At 38.7% G+C, this 17,651-nt stretch overlaps 2 protein-coding genes across 2 annotated transcripts in view; both read left to right on the forward strand.

Moving 5' to 3' along the window:
- Positions 1-247: 247 nt before the first annotated feature.
- On the forward strand, positions 248-4,050 carry GAR1 (GAR1 ribonucleoprotein). The gene is given in 7 exon segments (XM_010023185.1): positions 248-385; positions 388-493; positions 574-728; positions 2,139-2,198; positions 2,537-2,669; positions 3,577-3,705; positions 4,037-4,050. Coding segments are annotated over 7 exon segments (735 nt in total).
- A 6,356-nt stretch (positions 4,051-10,406) lies between these two features.
- The window catches only part of RRH (retinal pigment epithelium-derived rhodopsin homolog), an 11,331-nt gene continuing 4,086 nt past the window's right edge, over positions 10,407-17,651 (forward strand). The window contains exons 1-3 of the mRNA XM_010023184.1: positions 10,407-10,617; positions 15,293-15,483; positions 17,012-17,111. Coding sequence (XP_010021486.1) covers positions 10,512-10,617; positions 15,293-15,483; positions 17,012-17,111 — 397 coding nt within the window. The 5' untranslated portion in view covers positions 10,407-10,511. The remainder of the gene's footprint in view (positions 10,618-15,292; positions 15,484-17,011; positions 17,112-17,651) is intronic.

Here is a 17,651-nt window from a genome sequence, read left to right on the forward strand (position 1 = left end):
CGTTCAGCCCTCGGCCCCTCAGTGCCTGAATGATTGAAAAGCACGCCGTCAGTGCTAGTCACTGCTAGCAGTGTAAGCTTGGTGTAAACGAGTTTTTTCATGTGCCTTCGTGTTTTTGTTGAGGACTGAAAAGGCTAACTGTTACGTTAACAAAGAGGCTCTCAAGAGACTTTAAATCGTATAGCAAAGCATAGCTTTTGTATCTTAAACAGCTGGTTTTTGTCCACAATTTAGGAGGCAGTAGAGAATGTCTTTTCGTGGAAGAGGAGGTGGAGGAGGAAGAGGAGGCGGCTTCAATCGTGGAGGAGGTGGTGGTGACAGAGGTGGCTTTAATCGTGGTGGACGAGGTGGCTTTGGACGGGGAGGTGGACGAGGAGGCTTCAACAGAGGCGGGTATGACCAGGGGGCTCCCGAAAGGGGTTTGGACGGGGAGGTGGACGAGGAGGCTTCAACAGAGGCGGATATGACCAGGGGCCTCCAGAAAGCGTAGTTTGTAAGTTATATTAAAAGATTGCGTTTCTTTACTTTAGAATGACTGCTTCAGATCTTTAGCTTGTTTATTCTTTATTTCAGTATTGGGAGAGTTCATGCATCCATGTGAAGATGACATTGTTTGTAAATGTAAAACAGAAGAAAACAAGGTGCCTTATTTCAATGCCCCCGTGTACCTGGATAATAAGGAACAGATTGGCAAAGTGGATGAAATCTTCGGACAGCTGAGGGATTTTGTATCCTTCAAAAAAATGTGTGATGTACAGTATTTGTTTTTAAAAGGCTAATTGGTTATTAAATGGAATTTCTTTAGCTTTTAAAATAGTTCAAGGCTTGGCTCCCAGCTAGATGTGAACAGTCACAAGTCTAGCTGCAACTGTTCATGTCAATAGGTGCCTCATGCACATTAAGTGCCTATCATAAAGCTTTTTCAGTATGACCTTATGTCAGTACCAGTACTGGCAGATGTCTCTTGGATCCATTGTGGTTCAGGATGTTTCTGCGTCCTACCTGGCAGCAACTTTTCTGCTGTATGATACTCACCTCTACAGAGTTGGATCAAGGGATTGGGGTTGTTTTTGTGCATTCAGGGACCTTGTTCATGCTTCAGCTTATTACTTAATTACAAAGGTGAGTTTGTGCTAGGATGTCCTATTGCTCTTTGTCCAGCTTCTTACTTAAACTGCCAGTAAAGGTGGGCTTGTGCTGGGACATCCTCTTGCAAAGCAAGCTTGTTGGTACAGAGGCACTGGGTCTATCTTGTTGTCATTGCTAGACTGACAGAATTAATGACAAAAGCGGGACAATGGGGCATAGCCCTGTAACATGTCAGTAAGGCTTAGCCTTTGTTGATTGGTTTTCAGTAACTAGGTGCATGCATTTTCCTCTCCCACAGTAAGTGAGAAGTAAAATGTACAGGTTTAAATCACTCTCGCTCTCTGAATGCATTAACTTGCAGTTTACTTTTTGTATCAAAATTATTTGGATTTCAGAGACTTGTTTTCTTTCTACAACAACATATTAAGAAAATACATTACTTGATTTTGCAGTAACTCCTTGCTTCTCCATTTAATCTTGAGTTTTAATTAAGCAGAGTTGGCCAACAGCTCTTTTGATCTTAGGAACCGCACACCAAAGTCTTTGGATGCTGGAGTGCCAAAGGGCTTCATACAAGACTGCACATGGGCTTACAGAGTGTCTGTCACCTCACTGGGATGAGGCTGGGCATGTAATTGCTCCAGCAGTCCCTGCTGGCTCATATCTTTCCACAGCCTGGCAGTTGTACCACTCAGCAGCAGTCCTAGCAGAGTCCCTACAGCATGAGCCTTGAGGTCACCCTGGGTTGTCGCTTGCTATACAAATGTGTTTCTTTACAATTTGGTTTTTATGTTCTTTCCACTGGTGTGTTCTTCCTTATGCCTTAATCATGGAAGATAAAAATGGTTTTACCTGAAAATACTGTATTTGTAACTGTGAAAAAGTTCTCAGAGAAATTGCACATGTTTTCTCCTTAATTGTAATTTTTCATTTGCAGTGGTGACATTTAGCTTCATTTATAAAATACTAATTTAGAAAATGTCTATGCCAATCAAAGTAACAATTTCATATGTTTTTTTTCCTGTTACGTTCCTTAAAGAAACAAACAGTATTTTTCAGTGAAACTGTCTGAGAACATGAAAGCCTCTTCATTTAAAAAAATGCAAAAGGTTAGCCAGTCTTGAAACTTTTAACAACTAGTTGTCCTTTGGAAACATAATTATTAATTTCCTCTTCCTTTTCACTTTTCTATCTGCCATGTTCTTCCTCCTCCCTGCCCTTCAAAAACCCAGAGATGTAACAAATGAAACTCATGCAAATATCATCAAATTTTAATAACTTTATAACACTGTGATTAATTTCTTGCGCTCTTTCTTTATTTGGCTGTTTGCAGAGGAAAAATTGACATAAAAAGTGAAGACCAAATTGTGGATATTTGTAAAGGGAGATATTACTGTGCTTTTTAGTCTTGGTATTTTCAAAGTCTAATGGAACTGTCTTCCTACAGTTTTACATTGATCCAGCAAAGCTCCTACCCCTTCAGAGATTTTTGCCAAGGCCACCTGGAGAAAAAGGTGCTCCCAGAGGAGGTGGTAGAGGGGGACGTGGGGGACGTGGAGGAGGAAGGGGTGGTGGCAGAGGTAAGATCCCAAGAATGGAAGCTGCAGAATGTTGGGGGTTTTTGGTGTGGGATCAGTTGTTTGGGTTTCTCTTGTTTTGGTTGCTTTTTTGGGGGGGTTGGGGGTAAAGCTGCAGTTGAGTATTTGAACATCAACAGTAGTATTGCAAAGAAAAGTGTTATGCATGTTCCTGTTTGACTCAATGGAAGAGACAGTGATACCCTTCTAGTGGCAAGACCTAGGCTTCTGTAACTAAATAACAGCTCCAAAGCATAGGGAAGAGAGTTATGCTGGTATGTAACAAAGATAGAAAGCGTGCCTGCTAAACAAACTTATGGTTAAAGGCTGTAGATAATAAACACTCAAAACTGTCAGTGAAATCTGTATTTTTAGTATGTTCTAGTTTGGACAAATACTTGAAATGCATTTTGAGAGAGAGGTGAGTGACCTGGTAGATTTCATTCTTCCTTGCTTTTTGGAGATTATTTGCAATGTACTCCTCAGTTAAACCTGAAGTTAATTTTTACTTACATCACAGTGTCCTGCATCTTCTCTCTACCCTGCCCCTTTGCAGCAAGGCACAAGTGTCTCAAATTTTTTTTTTATTTGTTTATTTTAATATTCTGTTAAGTTTTAGTTAATGAATAGTTGTGATAAATTTTTTTCTGTCATGAAAGAAAAGTTTTGTTAGTGTCTTTGAGTATTTTTGACATGGTATACCAGATACTAAACAATAGCTAAAATGCTGCAGATGGTCCCTAGGAGAGACAAAGTACCAGTAATTGACCTGGTAACTGTCCAGCAATTGACGGTTTCTTTTCTTGTTGTTGTGCTTTTGCTTTCAGAAGATGTGAATGAAATAAGTTGTTATGCCTAACGAAGAATTTATATGCTCCTCAAAGTATAATTTCTTTCCTATGTCTAGGAGGATTTGGAGGAGGAAGAGGTGGAGGAAGAGGAGGAGGAGGGTTCAGAGGAGGAAGAGGTGGAGGAGGAGGAAGAGGTGGAGGAGGAGGAGGATTCAGAGGAGGAAGAGGTGGTGGAGGAGGCTTTCGGGGTGAGTGTGTGGTTTTTACATTGCAGTAATAAGAATGGCTCCTGATTTCTGAAGCTTTTAAATATTAAACAGGGTGTTGTATTTTTAATCTCTTAGAGATGTTTATAGTTTTATTTAAAAAGTTTATATGCATTACAGTAGCTAGCTTAAACTGAAGCACAGTATTTGCATTTTTGGTGTGTGCATAAGATCATGTTAGTTTTTTGCAGAACAGATAATGTTCTATTATTTTAGTCTGTCAATGCATTTAATGTTATGTGTATAATTTATTTGCTTTAAATGCGCCTAAGATGTGAATTGTTTGTTCTGTTTTTCTTTCCTTTTAAAATAGGAAGAGGATATTAAACAAGGAGCCACGAATATCTCCTCACTGTTTTAGCAGGTCATCTGCATAAGTGAAGAACAAGGAGAAAACTTTCTAAAGGACCCTGAAAAAGTTCTTTTTATGAAGAACTTAAAGCTGTAAAATAACATTATTTTTACATTTAATGACTGTTGATAAACACATGAGGAGAGCACAGCTCCAGGCAAAGAACTGAAGACTCTTCAGAACATTCTTGAACTAAGCCAGGATTCAATGTTATCCTTGAACTGTTTGTTTCTGAGGAGTAATGTAGTCAATGCTTGACTTCATGTTGGAGTTTGGAGTAAGCAATCAGTTGAAATGTTTTTTAAAAACACCCTACAGGTTCACTAGTGCACATTCATCAGTATGAACCTGTAACCTGTGTGTGACTGATCCCTAGTTCTCATCTTCTTTTTTTATATTGAATCTTTTGGGTTGCTCTAAAATGGACATACCATTTAAGCAACCTTTGTTGAACCCTTTTTTTACAAACTAAACTTCAAAATTTTGTGTTGTTAAAATTTGTTTATACATAATTATGTGTAAAAGGAAAGGAAGAAGTAAAGGATATTTTGTCAGTTTTTCTGTGTAAATGTCAATGAAAGCCAAACACATTAAGCCATCTTCTTGGAAGTTGGTGTCTAATGAATAAGACAAGGTTAATACTATTAAGTCACCTAATTGTATCTGATTGCATTGATATTAAAATTGCTGAGTCTATTTAACTGCTCCCACCTCCACCTAAGCCTGTTTCTCCTAAGGTTTTGATGTCCTGGCACTGCACCTTTGTGGTGCTCTGAGCTTGCACAGGGCTAAGATGAGATAGCTCATCGTAGGGCTCTTCTGCACCCAGTGATTTTGGTTAAGCATTGCTTAAAAAAAGGCATAAAAAAATCTGCACGAGTCTTTGGTCTGTTTAATTGGATGTATTATGAGAATTGCTGAAAAGCTAGTAAGTGTCTCTTAATGATGGAGAAGGAGGTTCTCTGCTCTTAACTTTGGGAATAAAACAAGAACAAAAGTAGAATCTCACTGGATTTTATACAGAGGCAGGAGTCTGTTCACTCTCTCATACCAAGCACTTTTAAAAAGGGATCTGTAGAATAATCTACAGGAAAGTATTTTGAACATCTTGTTCAATGTGGAAAGCAGTAAATTTCAGAATTCATTGTACTTTTATAGTTTTTAATTAATGAATGAACTAACAGGCAAATGAGTTGTATCAGCCTTCTGCTTAACAAGAAGAAATAGGTAATTTGTCAGCACCAGGACTGGACAGTTACTGGTCATTTTAACAAATATGACTGTTACTTTGAATAGTCTCTGGAACAAAACTTAAAGTGAGGTAGCAAAGCAAATGTTCAGGAATTAAATTAAGTCTGAACAGCTGCTTCATAGGGTAATAGATAAAAAAGTTCTTCAGCTTAAAAAACCCCTGGAACACTTAGATTTCTGCTAGATCCATTTTTGTGAGATGAAACTGAGTCTGCTCTTCAACCACAGCACAATCAGGAATTGAGGGATACTGGTTACATTTCTGGTGTTGCTATACACTTAACTTCAACCAGGTCAGTTTAAATTGAGACCTCTGGTAATGTTTAGACTTCTGCTGCTGTGTGTTGCTAGGCCTAAGTTACTTGGACTCTGACAAGGTACTGTAGACAAAATCCTGTGCAAGTTGCATCTCTTGATGAACAATACCAACGTGCAGAGAAGCTGGAATTGTCACTACTTTTGTAATATTTGTACTTGCATCCTGTGCTGCGCTGTGTTTATTCACTGATGCTTTAGTAGCTAGTTGGGGGTAGCTGAAGCTGAATTAGATCTTTCCTTATTCTTCTGACTGTGTAGGACTAACATAACACAGTCCTCACTCCTACACCCAAATTCATGTTCTGCTTTGCTATTCTCACTGCATGCTTTAGGGACATGCTTTTCCCCAGGGTATCAGAAGATGACTGCCATCACCTTTAGATTGCATTGTGTGTGACAGCTGATATTTCAATTGCACGAAGAACCATCTTTCAGCCTAGGACAAGAAGCATATGCCATGAATCCCACAGCAGATGGAGCAGCCTGAAGCTGTTGCAAGGCCAAAGCAAAGACTTCTACATCTGTGTGCAGAGGGGTTAAAGAACAATATTCATTGCTGCTGCAGAGGGAGGATCAGACTCGATTACGGGGAACTTGGTTGCAGTCCAAGCTGAGAAATGTATGAGGAGCATTATGGCATGCCCTACGCATACAAACAACGTTGGATGGAATTAACACAGACATCCCGAGGAAGTTTATAATCTCAGATCTTTGTGGAGGTTGTAAGATGTTCAGATGCTAACGGAAGAGTGTCCATAGTGATAGGGTGTGAAATGAGCTCACCCACAAGGGAGAAGGATCATGTTTGGTTATGGCAAGGCCCATCTAGTCTGTGGTCCCTGTTCTGCCTTGTTTTCTATGTGCCATGGCATGACCCTGCCCTCCTAATGCAAGTAGCTGCTAACCGTAACAGGTGAAAATTCAGTGCTTTAAAAAAATTAAGGCATGTTTTGTGTGCAGTGTGATGCTGTGATGAACTAATACAGGTTCTCTGATTTTATGACACCTTCCTCTCTGTCTTAAATTTTTTATTCAGTTCCCATCCGATTCTGTCACTGTGCTCCCAGTCCTAGTAAGTGGAGCGTTTGAGTGTTAATAGATGTGCTTACAGATATCCTAGGCTTTTTCTGCTGAGAATAGGAATGGTGGGTTCACCAGTAGCTTGACAGAAATAGGTATGTTGGCAGAAATACTAAGTTTCAAGTAGCTGTAGTGTCTGGGGGGAAAAAGTCTAAGTGCAGTCTGTAGTGAAGAGGATGGGGGAAGGTGTCACTGTCGTTTTGGGCTTTCAATGACAGTTTGGTGTTCCCTGTATTTCCCTTTACTGGTAACCTTTGGGGCAACTGATTGGGCTACCTAAAGAACTGCTCACCTCCCACTGCTCCAGGAGCATGAGGGGGTTTGCTGTCCTGCAATATTCTGAAGCTCAGGAAGAAGGCAGGCCTCAGAGCACACCAGGACACAGCAATAGTGGTGTCACCTACCTGTCTCCTTGTCCACTTGTCAGTGTCTGTGTGTGCTCACTGTTGGCAGTAGCAACAGCCAAGTTACGTTTTCAAAATGCAGTTGAAAGTGAACATGTTAGCCACGGCAATGTTTGACGCAGATGCAGGGTCTGACTTCCTGCTGCTTTTGAAAATAACAACTGGTTAATCACTGGTTAATCACTAGGGTCAGATTGCCTAAAGGTTTTTAGTAGACCTTGAGCCTTTTGTCCTTGCCAAACTAAAATTCTGGTTTTATATCTTTTCTGTCTAGGATCTCAATACTTGTGAAACAGAAGGTGTAAAGCTTAAGTTGTTGCCCATGGAGAACAGCTTTAGTGCTTCTGCATTCCTACTCAGAGGGATGTTTTTTCTCCTTGTGTTTTGTGTACTTGCTGGGATAGGATGGTTCAGTATAGTTCATAGAGTTGCTGTTTTACTTTGACAGAGAAATTTGATAAAGTGCAGAAAATAATTGGGGTATTTTAATATATGCCTGCAGCACTGGCTCTTGTAAACCAGAAAGGGTTCTCTAACATTGACACAAAGTTACGGATGTTTGTCTGAAGCAGTGCTGGATAGTCACATATGTACTGGTGCAAAGTTATTTGCAGTTGTGCAAAGCATTGTCTTGGCAAGAGACAGCGTTGTCTCAACAAGAAGCATAGCTCCTGCATGAAGGTATGACAAGTAAAAAACTTTGTGGAAACACTTATTTTTCAGTGTGTTCTTTTTAATCGGCTGAGAATCTCTTTAGAGCCAAACTTTTCTAATCAACAGTTTAAATCTAGTAAAAGCCTCTGGGGGGAGGGGGTGGTGGTGGAATATTTATTTATTTGTTTTCCACTGAGTTTGAACCGTTTGTGAAAACAAGATTAAAGGGACATTCTGCCTCATAGAGCCCTCTAGTGGTGATGTGCTTAATAAACATGGGAGGGTTTGGACTGGCTTTTTTAGTGTGGTTGCCACTGAAAACAGGAAAGAGGTTTTGGCTTGGTTTGGGATTTAATGTTTTTAATGCAGACGGTAAGTTTCTCTACTCTCATCACTTGTGGATTGAAATATACTTTACACATAACCAAAAGCAACTTGCTGAACCCTGTAGTAAGTTTTGCATTGCCCCATGTCTACACAGATACAAATTGAGGAATGACTTAAATAGAAATTGTGTTTTGTTGCTACTGATCTGGGACAAGTGGGAAGGAAAAGCATCACTTGAGGTTATAAACTGTCCCTCTGACACTAGTAATGCTGTCTGTTATTGGAGGATAAAAACAGCCTGAGGTTTTGGATTTTATTTTTCTTTTCTTATGCCAGTATAAAAAAGCAATGTGGTAAGCCATATTTTGTCTCTCTTAGAAGCTTTGGTTCTAACTTTGTGGTCTATTTATATACTTTAATATTTAACTCCTTGCTTTATCTTTTTGGCTTGTTACATGAACTGCAGTGTTCTAGAAAAAAATTACTATTAGGTTAATGATAAGTAATGCCTGCCTTTAATTTTGACGTTTTTGCTCTCAGTTCTTGTTGCTGTAAGATTAGCCAAATTTAAGAAAAGAGGAGGTGGAGACAATGTGATGGTACATAGGATGGACTGCACATCTTAGAAGCTTGTGTTTTAACCAACAAGTATGTCTAAAATCTGTATGGTCTCGTTAACTGCTCCTCTAAGTCTGGAATCTTGTCTGAACAAAAATAGTAATGCTTTATGTTAATAAGACATTCAGCATTGCAAGCTCTGGCTTCTGTGGAAGCTGCAAGATCTGAGATGCTTTTGAAAATCTTGCCAAAGTTTCAGGGGAGGAAAGCAAAGATATCAAATTATCACTATCCTTTTATCTTTTGAGGCACTAGGGAAGTGGCTTCATTGCCAAACAGATCATGTTTCCTTTCAGAACCCTCCCGCCCTGTTTCTGCCTAATCCTCTTCTGAAAGGAAAAATACTGTAATAATACAAGTACCCTGAGAGCTGTGTGTAGATCTGTGGCGTTAAAGAAAATGTTTGCTGCTAGAACTGTGACACATGGTCAGCTGTAGTAATGATAACTAAATGTTATGACAGCACAAGTTTTGTATCAAAATTTTCTTACCTTTAGATTCAGATGGATGAAAGATGCAGGATGTCTGTTTTGGAAAGCTGTGGAGTGGGAGGGAATGTTTTATGAGTGTTTCATGGGTTAGAGAAGGGAGAGCTCTTCAGGTATACTTCCTTTCTATGGGATGCCTATATTCCTCAATACTGTGTGTGTTGCTACACCCTTACTGCTGATCAGAAGACATGACCCTAGTCTGGGAACCTGCTTGAGCTGCCTGTGAACCATCTACCACGCAAGAACCACTAGTTGCTCATCCTTGTCACTTTAATACGCAGTATGAGTTCAAAACTGGAGGTAAAAACTGTATGAAGGGGAACTGGTGAGATGCACTTTCTTTAATTACTTGTATTGATACTGTAAATAAGCTCTTTGGGCAAGGGTTTATTGCAGCTAATATTTATGCAGGTTTTTGTAAAAGGTCTTTACTTTGGTGTGCTGCTCATCATTGAAGAGAAGAAAACATAAGCTTCTGCTGCTCAAGGTTTTAGAAAATATGTAATAATTTTCTGCCCAGTAACATGCTTTGGAAAATTTCCCTGAAGTAAGCTTACATGTGTGCGTCTGGGAGATGGAGGGTGTTCAGACTGGTAAGGCATATTCCACAACTATTTTCTGCACACCATGCTATTTTAGAAACGTAGCAACTGAGTTTTCTGAAAGTCATGCTTCACTTCAGGAAAATATTAGTCTGTGTTTGCCTTGTGTCTGTATCAGCTTGAGTGTGTAAATCAAACTGATAATCTTGAAGAAGCAGGTCTTTAAGGACTTGAAGGGATGGACTTTAAAGTGAGTGTATCTGCTTTGTAAAAAAATCAACATTTGTGTCTTTATGTTGTGCTGTAGTTTTGTGTGTTCACTGTGATGATGGGAATTAATTCCAAGCCAGGCTGACAACCAACTGACCTGATTCAACTTTTGTCAAGGTTTCTGAAGCATTGCACAAGAGGTTTGAAGGAAAAAGTTTGGGGGCATGTGACAGTTAATCTCTTTAGCAGTAAGAATGAAGTTTAAGCATACTGTTGGAAATGTACTCAGATCTGTGCTGCTCTTTGTTTTAATTAACAATCTCCTGCATAGATTGGGAGTGTAAACTTACTTGCACTTTAGTCCAATTAATTCGTGCTTGGAGGCTGTCAATGGTGGGGGGAGCTCCCTCCTACCCCCCCTTTTTTTAATTGTTCAGTGAGTCTGTTGAATAGTGAAAGAATTTCCCTGACAGGGTTTTGTAGTGTTTCATCGTCTAGATGAATTATTGCAGAGGATAGGCAACAGTCTCTTTTGTTCAAAATGCAGTGGAATGATTCATCCAATTCCTCAGAAAGTGACAATGAAGCTCATTCAGCCTTCACACAGTCTGAGCACAACGTAGTTGCAGCTTACTTAATCACAGCAGGTATGGGTATTGGCAAATTGTGGCATAACTGTTTAAAATAGAATTGTAGTTTTGAATGTTCATTTTGTATAGTAACAGAGATGGTAGTTCATTTTGTATTACACAAATGTCTGATGGCTTTTCTCCATAGTTTACAGACAAGTTAGCAGGCTGGCTGAAGTGTGCAGAAACATCTAAGTTTTCTGCTCTATATTTGAAGGCAGCATTGTGTGTTGAAAAATATACTTGTTGATATATAATTATAGAAGAGAGTAAGAATTAATTTCTGCCAGCTTGCAAAAGAGATAAAAATAGGGCATAGCTGTCACATTTTGCATTTTTCTGTGATGTGCTTGAAGCTATCTTGAGATTTCTCCTGGGCTGCATGTTTGTAGTAATATATGTGCAGTCTGAGCATGTGAGCGGGTGTCTGTTAGGGGGATGTAAGGGGAAGGGTTGGAATGTGACTTAGAAAGGGGGAGCTGGTCATTAATCAGAGAAGAGCAGACGCCGGTTGCAGCTGTATTTTTCACCAATGACACATGTTAGAAAAAGCACACTGGAAGGCTTGACATCGTGTTCGTTCCCTGTGACTGCAATGGCCTTTGGCTAAAATTGATTGATTATGTTTGATTCCTCTTCCCACTCCCCTTGAAAACTTTCTCATTGTAATAATCACAACTGCTTCAGTAATGTTTTTCTGGAGCGTTGAAAGCTATAGCAATGAAATATCGATATGACAAAAACCTGAAACCTGCTGTGTTTAAAAATGGGCCTTTTATAGCTTTATTATGGAAAATCAGATCAGTTTATAAATACTTTTTTTCACAGACTGTATTATACATTTTCTATGCTATAATTAGCTTTTAAAATACATTAAAATATTAATGGACTTCAGGTTTATATGAACTAGTATTGCTGATGGTCTCATTTTATTTAGTATATCTATTTGAAGTGGTATGAAAGTGATGTTCTGATTAAAAGGATATTTTTGAAAGCAAAAGCAATAATTTATTTCAGTGTTTTAGAGAAATTGGTAGAACAGCTACAAAGATCAGTAGACTTGTTACGAAGCTGTAGAGATGGATTATGGTCATGTATTGGAAGGCTAGATACACTCTGCAGTCCTACCACAGTATCTGCAGGTAACTGGATCTATTATGTGCTGCAGATACATATGATATTTATTATATTTTATTTGAAATTGATTAGATTTTATGCAACTAGGTGGTCTTTTCAGATAGCTTGGTGTTAGGGATCAAAGCTATCATAGGTGATCAATGGGATTAGCCAGAATCAACCCAGCTCTTCTTTCTTAACCTTACAAGGAATTAAATGTCTTAAAAAAAAAAGAAAAAAACAAACAAAAAAAAAACCAACAAAAAAACCCAGAAAAAACCCAAACAAAAAGTTTGAGTACTTTTTGTTTGTTTGTTTGTTTGTTTTCCTCTTATTATAATTGCAGGAGTGTATTAACTCTTTCAGCTGTAGGTTGGACTTAGCTTTCTTAATGATGAATGGTTTTATCAGTAAGGTCTTTGAAAGTATGTGATTGCATTGCAAAAGCCTTACTACCACAAATATCAAGTCTGGAAAATCTAAGCTGTGTTAACAGATAATCTAAGAATAAGAATGAAGCACAGGTACAGTGTTCATCATTATGTTGCTTTTTAAAAGGTTTGAATGCTTCTCCCTTTTGCAAATAATTTCTCTGTTTTCTGAGAATGAAGAACTAGTTAAGTATTGCACTCTACAGTGGTCAGGGTATTAATTTTAGTGGTGACCACAAGGATACTTGGGCTACAGGAAGCAATACTACTTTGTGGGTATCTTTCATCCTACAGTGGTGAAGTGCTCTGGTATCATTTTAAAATGCTAAATGGAAAAGTAAATTCTGTCTTATACACAGACCTAACCCTCATTGTTTTGATACTACTACACGTGTCTTGCTTAACTCTGTCAGGGTTTTTGTTTACATTTGGTCTGCCTTTCATTTTCATTGCTTCCCTGAGAAGGAGGTTAGTAAATTCTTCTGCTCTTGATCAGATTATGAGGCTTTTATCTTCAATTTCATAAAACTACAAGGTTTATTTAAGGAAATGTGAGAATAGTTGTCTAACCCTAAAATGTTTCACAGGCCAAGTGGCAGCATCCATACACTTTATCTGAACCACATGAGTTTGTCCGAGTTGGTGATTTCAGGTTACTGAAAGTCTTGGGCTTGACCTGCACTCCCTGCTCTCTAAGAAATCATAGCATCATTTAGATTGGAAAAGATCTTTAAGATCACGGAGTCCAACTGTAAAACTAACACTGCCAAGATCTGCCAAACCATGGCACATCTGCGCGCCCTTAAACGCCCCCAGGGAAGGTGACTCAACCACTTCCCTGGGAAGCCTGTTCCAATGATTGACAACCCTTCCTGTGAAAAAAACTTTTCCTAATACCCAATCTGAACCTTTCCTGGCACAACTTGCAGCCTCGTAAGTCTTGTGCTCCAGACCCTTCACCAGCTTTGTTGCCCTTCTAGTGGGCACTGCTGAACTACTGTCTGGAGTAACACTCTTCTTCCATTTAACCTGAATCTCAGAAATAGGGAAGAGAGCATTTCTTGAATCTACATGTTTTTTTCTCACTTTGTTCAAGATGGAATACGTCTTCTTTCTTTTATTTTGCTTCCCAGAACATTTTTTTTCTCTATTATTAGTTTGGTTTAGTGGTGCTAAATTTTAAATTAATATAGACCAATTTCCACTTTCTCTTCCCTGTTTTGTTTTGGTTTGGTTCTCTTCCCCCTTCTCCCTTAAGTTTAAGATTGGGCTCTGAAGCACAAAATCTAAGTGTGTCTAGCAGGATCCTTCTTTCACTCTGAGAATGCAAGTTTGCAGCCCTGTCATATTTCTGATTTCATTCTTGGTAGCTGTAATATCTGTTAAAGCATGCCTCGTGTTAAAGCTCCTGCCTGTGCTATTTTATAAACTATAGCTCTATTTTGTTTCCTCTTTCCCAAGAGATGACATACTCCTTGTCAACAGGAAAGCTGACAGAACTGGCACTGCAAATGCTTTTACTTGGTGTTGGTTTCAGATCACATCCCCAGCTCCTTGCTGTTTTGCATTTTAGGGCCTCACAGCATCACCTTCCTGAAATATGTGACTATAAGAATACGACAGCTGATGGCATCTATGTGGTTATGCATCTCCAGCATAGTCTGTAATGTAAAGTTGTACTAAGCAGGAGACTTGCACTTGAGAACAGACATGCTTGGTGGTTTTAAAAAGAGAATGGAAACAGAGACAACCAAGAACTAATTCCATATTTGCCACCTTTTATTTTTAAATTACTGAATCTGTTGTAAGAGTTTCTGTAATGTAGGAGCTTGGTACTGGTTAGTATAATGTTGCAGTGAAACTCATGCGAGTTTCAGGTATAATAAAAAGGGTACCAATTTATATAAATTAAATTGAGAAATTCCATTTAAAAGCTGAAGAGTTGGTGTGTCCCTATTGTCTTTTATCTAAAGTATCATTTTTGTTATATTTTTATGTATGTTACAGAAGGCTTTCTTTCTGCCCTTTTTCATACCTGTCATGTCTTGCTGAGCATCATGGTTCAGATGGTACTTCTGATGTGTGTTTGACCATAGAAATGCCTTAGTTTGATGCACTGGGGTGTGTGCTGTTATTTATAAATCTATTTATTGTATTCCTGTGGACTGCCAAGGATGGAGTCCACAGGACTTCCCATGCTTTAAAACAATTTTCATACTTTTAAGGAATTTTCTTCAAGATTCAACTGTACAGCTAAAGTGCTTGAAACTGATTCTTGCCCTCAGGTTTTCTAATGCTGCTGATTTGAGGTTATTGTTTGAACTGTAGCAAGTTTGTAGTCTGAGTATAAACCATTGACAGAGATGGAAGAACATTGTATAATACTTACAAACCTTACTGTCCTTTCCACAGAGGCATGTCACAAAAGCTAAAGTGTGTATGTCAGGTTTTTGGTGGAGCCAATAGAGAAGCAGAAATCCCATCAGTGAAGGTAATGGCCAGGGAACTGGAGCAGAGAATGAGCAGTGACTGTGAAAGAAGATGGGTCTGCTTTTGGAAGTCTACATTCAGTATGACAGCCTCAAGCTCCTTACAGAATTATGCCTCCAGTCTGTGATGGTGAAAACTATAGTGTTTTGATTCATAGGTGAAACTTCTTACATAAAAATTAAAAACAAACAAAAAATTCCCACAAAACAAAAAACCCTGAAAAACTCTAAGGGGCATTTCCATGGATGACATGCTGCGTGTTGTTTAACAAATTATTTCCACTATGCACTTGTTAACTTAAGGTGCCCAGGCTGTACAAATATTTGTAAGTTCAGGATCTGGTTCAGTGGCACTGTAACAGCTGTGTCAAACTGGGGGATCTCTGAACAACTTACAAATTCCTGTTATTTACAAGTTATTTTTTTAATGGCTGTGTTTGCTTGAACGTGTTGGAATTCTCCATTTTATTGATAAGATCCTAATCGGAAAAGTTTTGCTCTGCTTGTCAGGTGTCTATCCTCTTTGCAAAATTGCACGTGACTGAAGTTATCATTTGTTTAGGACTTGGATATTCCAGTAGGCTGTATTTTCTTCTGTGTGCATATTATTGGCTGGTGTGTACCTTTTTTAAAGTGTCCTTTTTTCTGTTTTCGCAGGAGTGATAAGCATTTTCAGTAACATTGTTGTGTTAGGCATCTTTGTTAAATACAGAGAGCTTCGGACAGCTACCAACGCCATCATTATCAACTTGGCTTTTACTGACATTGGTGTTAGTGGCATTGGTTACCCCATGTCTGCTGCCTCAGACCTGCATGGAAGCTGGAAATTTGGATATACTGGATGCCAGGTATTGCAATTCAGTCAGAGAGAAAGTTTTGAGCACTTAAAAGCAAATGGAGAAATAAGTAGCAGCTCAAACTTGCATTAGTTCTTTCAAGAGATAAGATGGAGATGCAAAATTTGACTCTAGACCTGAAGCTGATGTTCTGTCATGTCAACAATGTCCGGATATAGGATTTTGTGTGTGATTTTCAAAGTGTAACTTTATATTTATCAGCTAGAGATTTGAAAATAGCTTTAAGAAGACTTCAAATGAAGAAGGTTACAATAGCACATGCACATTTGATGGCTTATAGTTAAAAGACTTTGGATGTGATTACTGTTTTGATGATGAGCTTGACAGATCTTAATGAGTTCTGCTTGGCAAATACATGTTCTTTTGAATTGCACTATTAGGATATCCAAAATGAAGGCCTCTGAGGCTGAGGCTAAGATTTAGTTTGGTTTTAATAGCTGTCTATTTTTAAAAATAGTCTGACTGAAAAATTATACTTCCATAGCAGAGAGATGATGCCCTTTGCTGTGTACTGTGATTTAAATCTCAAGTGCCCATGAGAATAAGTAGTGATGTAAAGACATATACTGCAAATATTAGCAGTACTATACATTTCAGACCTTTGTATAATGGATATTTAGAACAATCAGAGTTCACTTGCCTGAGTACACAGTTATTTCAACTTCAAAATTCAGTTACTGTTTGACAGGAAGCGTAACTTAACATCATTGGATATAGGCTATCTTGTAGTGGGTTGAAGTTGATGTGAAATCTCAGTACCAATCTTTGGGACTTAAGATTGCTTGAAGCACAACTCCCATCAACCTAAACCAAATGAATCCTGTGAACTGAGATGGTTCAGTGCGGTGTGGTTCTATCATAACCACTGGTGGTATGTAGTCTGGCACAGGGCTCTCTGTTTCTCGGGTGCCAGTGCTAACACAGACTTCCCAGTCATCCTTCCTGGTCACACTGCCTATGGGTTAACTGGGCAGATGCATTTAGAGCATGACGGGATTGCAACATTTGTCACTCTGTGCAGTAGATCTGACACATGTAAAAATGGAGGCTGATGGGGAAAATCAGTGTACCACATCTGTGAAATAAGTGTAGTTATGCTAAAGAGGAAAGAGTAATAATTCAGGACCTCATGTTTGCTAAAGCCATAACTTTTTTGATGAATCAAATGCTGTTCAGGTTACTTCAGCTTATACCAAAAACATTAATTGAAACCCTCCAACTTCCAAACTCTGAATCTTAAAGTTTACTTACTGAAGCATGGTGGTTTTTTGCTTTTTAGACTACTGTTTTTAGGATTTCTGATGCACACACAAGCAGGTTGCTTTTGAAATGTTTAATTTTAAATGAGCCATCTCCAAATTGCCTGCACTGATTTAGTTCTTTCAGTACCTTGCTTATGGAAGAGAATGTAACAGAATGTAATGTATTGTAGTGCCTTTGATTCAGTCCACAAATTTGTGCTTGTACATTTAAAAGATTTCTCAGAAAAGGCTTTTTTGTTTGTGTGTTTTAATTTCAGATCTATGCTGCCTTAAATATCTTTTTTGGGATGGCGAGTATTGGTTTGCTCACTGTAGTGGCAGTTGATCGTTATCTGACAATCTGCAGGCCTGATATAGGTACTGTACTTATGGTCAAAAATTGTTCACTGTTGAACTTCTATGAATCTAATTGTTTGCTCATAAATGACTCCATAATTACCATAATTACAGTGCTAGGCATAATTTGAATTCAGGGCATGATCCTACAGTACTTGGTTATAGCAAGCTATCTAGTTGGCATGAATGGTACTGCTGGAGAAAGTGAATTTTTCACAATTAGGCTGTTACTTTGTTTAAAAGTCGTATTTTCATGGTTGGTTGCAGTGTTCAGAGGGCAATATCCATATCCATATACATGAAAAGCCTCTAGTGACCTCTGTGAAGCAGGTGTTTGCCTCTGGTGTTGTGTTAGCATGGTACTGGACGTTTCTCTCGTCTCTGTTACAGCTGTATTGTCACAGTTAATTCCTTCCCCTGCAATCATGCAAGTATGTACTTGAATACACTGTTGCATAATAAGCTTTTTGACATGGTGTTAGGATCAGGTATTGCCTGTATGATGTGAGTTGGAGTGAGTGATGGTATTTAGGTGGTGTTAAAGGTTCAGCAGTATGAAAA

Source organism: Nestor notabilis, unplaced genomic scaffold (assembly GCF_000696875.1).
Source record: "Nestor notabilis isolate BGI_N333 unplaced genomic scaffold, ASM69687v1 scaffold12841, whole genome shotgun sequence".
In the NCBI taxonomy this organism is placed as follows: domain Eukaryota; kingdom Metazoa; phylum Chordata; class Aves; order Psittaciformes; family Psittacidae; genus Nestor; species Nestor notabilis.